The sequence below is a fragment of the Triturus cristatus genome, chromosome 1_1, assembly GCF_964204655.1.
Source record: "Triturus cristatus chromosome 1_1, aTriCri1.1, whole genome shotgun sequence".
Lineage (NCBI taxonomy): Eukaryota > Metazoa > Chordata > Amphibia > Caudata > Salamandridae > Triturus > Triturus cristatus.
Window position 1 is genome coordinate 127,590,193 of NC_140579.1, and position 6,000 is coordinate 127,596,192.

The 6,000-nt window shown below is 40.2% G+C and overlaps 1 protein-coding gene across 1 annotated transcript in view; it reads left to right on the forward strand.

Annotated features, from left to right (window-relative positions):
* Positions 1-5,682, forward strand: part of PSMB9 (proteasome 20S subunit beta 9) — a 240,527-nt gene extending 234,845 nt beyond the window's left edge. The window contains exon 6 of the mRNA XM_085614621.1: positions 3,790-5,682. Coding sequence (XP_085470747.1) covers positions 3,790-3,917 — 128 coding nt within the window. The 3' untranslated portion in view covers positions 3,918-5,682. The remainder of the gene's footprint in view (positions 1-3,789) is intronic.
* The last annotated feature ends 318 nt before the right edge of the window (positions 5,683-6,000 follow it).

The following is a 6,000-nucleotide window of genomic DNA, read 5'->3' on the forward strand; positions in this document are numbered from 1 at the left end:
CCAAAATATGCAGAGAGAAAGGTGTCGACTGGATAGTAGCGTTACCAGTTGCACTCTTTTACATGAGAATGGTAGCACACTCTCGAACAGGGCTATCCCCGTATGAGGTGATCTTCGGTAGACCACCAAATATGTGGGGGACGCCCGTACCACGCAAAATAACTGATGTTGACTGTAATATGCTGACAGATTACTTGGCTTCCTTGATGTCTGCACTACAATCTTGTCGTTCACAGGTAGCTGCAGCCTTTCCCGACAACACCGAGGTGAAACCCCATGACGTGGTTCCGGGGGACCTGGTCTTTGTGAGGAATTTCGACCGAAAGACTCAGCTGGAGCCCAGGTGGAAAGCACCCAAGTTGGTCCTGCTGACCACAAGGACAGCCGTGAAGATCGAGGGCCGCAAGGGCTGGATTCATTCAAGTCATATCAAGAAATTTCATGGACTATCCTCGGATATAGACATTGTGCCCTGCACTCCCTCACAGACTGATTCAAAACTTCCTTTGGTTGAAAAGACTGAAACCGAACTTTACAAACTAAAGCTTAGGCCCAACAAGTCGAGCAATTTGATTGTTTAAGTCCTCTCCAAGGTGAAGCGGTTGAATTGTCTCTGACATGTATCCCTTGGACCTGAGTAGAGAAAATACCCGGAAAATGTTGAAACGACAGGCGTATTGTAAATCACTGCGTAGCCACTGCATAGTGACATTATTAATTCTGCTTTTATTAAGTCTTTTAATAATTATTACAAGTATGTTGTTGCACATATATTACCCTATTTCTAGACATGTTTATAATGTTGCTGCTGAACATTCTTTTAGTGACTTACCTCCACATGAATTGTCTTATAGACTTGCGCTGCGCAATAACACTTTCATTAGTATGTTACATCATTCCCATCAGACTAGTAATGCTACTAATTGTTGGGTGTGTGGTCGGCTCCCTCCCTATCAGAATTATGAAGGAGTCCTGCCATTCTTTCCACACCCATTTACACACAATGGCTCCTGTGGAGCATGGTTTAGTTTAATCAATTCCATAGACTCAGACACAGCAGTTTACCAAGATCATTGGGTATGGGGAAACCTGAACCTAGTTTTACTCAAGGTCTGTTACCGCGACAAGGAGGGTCGCCCCAAAAGAACAGGAACTGATCTAGAAAATGAAGTATATGGATTAGGTAATTTTACACCTAATCTCATGATTCTAAATGTCGTATCCGAAATTGAACTAGTCTTGCCCACCATGTCAGTATTCCCAGCGAAGGGTGAATTATGTGTAAGAAAAGTTGGTTCCATACATATGGGCCATAGTAAATGCACCACTACAGTAGAATTCAGTGATCAAGGCAAATCTTTATTTAGAGCTTCTCGCCATTCCTACTTTGTATGTGGTCAGACTGCATATATGCGTTTACCTCTAGATTGGGATGGTACCTGCTACATTGCATTCCTTTTGCCACCTGTTTTCCTAGCTCCTCCTGATTATTACAGAAATATTCATTTAGTACACAACAGAGAGCGGAGAGATCTCCCCATTGTCGATTACACTGAGACGGCATGGGACAAGTATGTAGATTTTAATAAAGGCATCTTTCCCTACATAGGTACCGTTACTAATAGTAAGCTGATACGTAGATTAACTAGAACCCTTGAAGCAGTAGTGAATGAGACTATTTCCGCCTTAGGCAATTTAACAGAAGAGCAGTCTGCTATGCGGATTGTTGTGCTTCAAAATCGTCTTGTCCTTGACGTCATCCTGGCTGATAGGGGCGGAGCTTGTAGGGTCATCGGATCAAGCTGCTGCGTATTCATACCAGAAAATTCGCCATCTGTATATAAAGCCATCACTCGCCTTCATAAGATTGTAAGCCAGATACACCAGAACCCAGGGACTTGGACTTGGTCCAGTTGGTTTTGGAGTGTGATATCAGCCTGGGGATGGAGAGTTTTATCCTTCCTAGGTATTGGCCTTCTCATACTATTCAGTTGCTGTCTATGTCTACAATGTGGACCAGCGATCTGTGGTCTGTGTGCCACATCGTGTATTCCACCACCAAGATTTCATTCGTCACGGAAGAAGAAAGAAGAACAAATGATGCTATATGAACAGATCAATGGATTAATGAAGATTGATATCTCTTGAAGGGCAAGTAGGGGACAAGGAGGGAATGTGGAAATATGGATTTTTCTGGTCAGTTATGTCCCCTATCTTGGACCCCAACAGTTCTATGTGCATATCACAAGTACATGTATGTTCCCTCCAGTTCCAGTTATGAAGACGCAAATACATGTGCGTCCAACGTCAACATGTCCTCTGTCAGATCCGCCATGAATAGGCCGGATATTCCATTCCTAAATATGAAAGGCCACCAGCTTTATATGGTTCACTTATGCCATTTTACAGTCCAGGCAAGTAGGCCCTGATTCTGTCATCAAAACTCTTCTTGCTTTCTGCCTCTGAAAGCTCCAGTCTGAGCCTGCATCTGTGACCATGAACTTTGTCTCATTCTCTGCGCGGCTCACGAAGCCTGACATCAGCCTATTCTCTGCCAAGAACTGTATTTCACCTTCGAATTATCTGCTTCCCCCTCAGCCGATGCATTCCTGCCTAGTAGTTTAAGTAAACATTCTTCCAGTTACCAAGCAAAAGGCCCGGCTTCTCTGCCCTTATGCAAGTAATTCATAGCCCTGTCACCATGGAATATTCCTACCCCCTCGCATTTAGTGTAGACACTTAGACGCTTGTACACGCACACACAGTCAGTATAGAATAGATTCTGTCCGAGAGTCCTTCTTTCTTGGATAACATAGTTCTTTAAACATAGGATGTTAGATATGATTTGGGATTAGGTTGACTTGACCCCCCAGACTTTTTGTCTCCACATGTAGAGCTAAATGTCAAGTCCCCTTCACCCCCTAGTTACACGTCAATTACACGTCATACTGCTGCGCGCGCATCTATGCCAAGTATTATCTTGTAGATCCACCTATAGGTGACATCATAACCAATTATGTTCCTTTTTACTCCTTGTTCCACCCATCTTTTGGTTACGCAGACAACTCGTCATTTTCCTTATCAATTGTTACGCCTATTGCATTCGCTTCATTGTAATGTATGTACTATAAAAGTCATTTCATGTCAATAATGTATGTACTTCACTTCCTGAACCCCCGTGGTGATGGAACTTGGAGCAACCGATTATAATCGATCACTGGAATAAAGCCCATTCCGAAACTCCAATATCACGGATTCTGCCTCTCATTTTACTGAGCTATTTTATAATGTTTCTGTATCAAATTCAGTCCCGGTAAAGGAATTTTATTTACCACACTATGGTTGTTATCTCTATTACTCTCTCCCATCTCCTCCTTACCTCCTGTCTTCTCATTTCTCTCATTCTCTTCTATGTTGCTCAATCTCTGTTGCTGTTTGTCTCTCTCCGCCTCCATCTCACTTCCCTTCCATGGTAGATGAATTAGTTTGCTCTGGTCTGTGGGGTGCACTGCAGAGGCTACTGAACCCCCACAGCTGATTTACAGATCCTCAGGTCATCAGTCACGTCATGAATGTCTCTTCCTAAACACTCTTTACCAGTAGTTTGCAATCTGTAGCAGCATAAGTTTAGAGGACTGTCTGTTGCGGTCACTGTTGCTGTCAAGCCAGCAGATATGTCTTAAAATTCCAACCATAGACGTGTTTAAGTCAACAGCCACAAGTGTCTCTGAATTGCTGAATGGCCTCTCTGGGAAGTACTAGCACGTGTCCTCTCTGGTTTTTCCACAGCTGTAGCGTTGGCGATGGCACGTGATGGCTCCAGCGGAGGCGTGATCTACATGGTGACTATTACCAAGGCAGGAAGTGAACACAAGGTCATTGCTGGTGCTGACCTGCCACAGTTCTATGATGAGTGATATTCATCCTGGAAGTAGATGCAGTTTACCCAGAAGCATTTCAGAAGCATTTTAATAAAAACATTCCATTGAATAGAGCACATGAGGAGTCTTTGTATTGTATACATTTTTATTGTATTAATAATTAGCAGTACAGTACATAAAGCATAACTATAGTGGCTATCCAATAAAAGACAAGCATCATAATAACCGGAACATTTATGGAATTTTATCCCTCCTATTTCTTTAGGTAATTTTTATTTATACAGAGAAATTCTAGGCTTTCTATTTTGCCGTAAAAATGTAGACAACAAAATAACAATCTAACGGATAGACTTTAGGAAATTACAGGTAACATCGAAAGAAGATATAAAATTATTTGTGAAATCATAATTTTATTAGAATCCATTCTACCCCACCAAGATAGGTATAAGACCAATTGTTATCTAAAGACTCATGTTTTTCCAAGACATTTTGTAAATTATATTTTAAAGTCTGATTAACTGACCTAGAGAACCAGGCTCCTAAATATTAAATTTTTTCCTTACACCAAATAAATCATAATTGTTAAAGGTCTTTGAAACAAAATTTGTTTAAAAGCAGAAACTCCAAATTTGTTTGAATTAAGTTTATAACCAGAAACATAAGGAAGGTTTTCAACTTCCTCATAAAAAGCTATTAAAGAATGCTCATGATTGTTTATATAAAGCAGGTCATCGTCCGCGTAAGCAGAGTATTTAACTTCCATAGAGCCAGATCAAAACCCTTCAATATATGAATTTTGTCAGATTTTAGCTAGAAAAGGTTCAACAGATAAAATATAGAGAAGAGGAACCAGAGGACAGCCTTGCCCAATGCCCCTTTCAGTGTGGAATATGGATGAAATAACCTCGAGCAAAATTAGAGGCACAGGGAGCTTCACATAATGATGAAACCATATTTAAAAATGTATGGCCTAAACCATACCAATACAAGGCATTTAACATAAAATACCGGTGGAGGCGGTCAAACGCTTTCTCAGCATCCAAAGACAATGCTGCAAAAGGAGTCTTCAGCAGATTTGCAGATAATACTAAAGAAAACTCTTGCATTGTCCGAGGCGATCCTTCCATTAACAAACCCAACCTGTTCTGGTTTATCAGGAACAAAACTTTTAGCAAATAAATTTTAGCAAATATTTTGCAATCATTATTAACTAATGATATTAGATGTAGTTTTTACAGTCGGAAGTATATTTTACTTGTTTGTAAACGAGGCATGTCGTAGCTTGCAAAAAAGTGCCTTGAGTAGTATTTGTAAAACAAAAATGCTCATAAAGACACAATAATTTAGGGGGCCAACATGTCAGAAAAATTTGAATAAAAGTTTAGGGGTAAACCATCCGGCCCAGAAGATTTCCCTTTTTCACATAATTATTTTGCATTCAGTACTGCGTCTAGTATCAAATTATTCTCTAAAGGCGAGAGATCTAAATTAGGTTATTTATATCTTGCTAGGTCAGATAAATATTTATTAATTGCATTTAAAGAAGGAACGGAATCAGGAGTATACAAGTTGGAGTAAATATTAATAAAAATATCTGCAGTGTTCCTATGAGCTGTCCTAATACTGCCAGTATTTTCCTCAATGATTGAAACAATAATAGATCTCTCTTTTTTAACTTTTAGATATTTAGCTGATAATTTACCCATCTTGTTTATGGTTCCATAATACCTAGCTTTGATTCTGAATAAATTATCACATGCTTGTTCTGTAGTGAACCTAATAAAGTCTATCTTGGCTATAATCAGGTTTTATAGGACATCTTTAAATTTAGAGGATTAGTATGAATGTTCCAAATTCTTAATGTTGTTTTAGATTTAATGTGTCTTGCTTTCTGTTGACCATTTTGTTCTATATATATTTGATTCTATATCTCAAGGCTTACTCATCTGGGTCCCACAGTTTGAGCGATTGGTCCAGCTAATCGGCTGTCACCCCCAGTGGCACCAGGCAGTCAGCAGTCATGTTGTGAGTCATGGGGGGGTGGACAGGGATAGCGTCAAGGAGGAAGAAGGGTCCACTAGTGCATTCTAGATAGGGAGGGGTGAAGGTGGTAGCATTT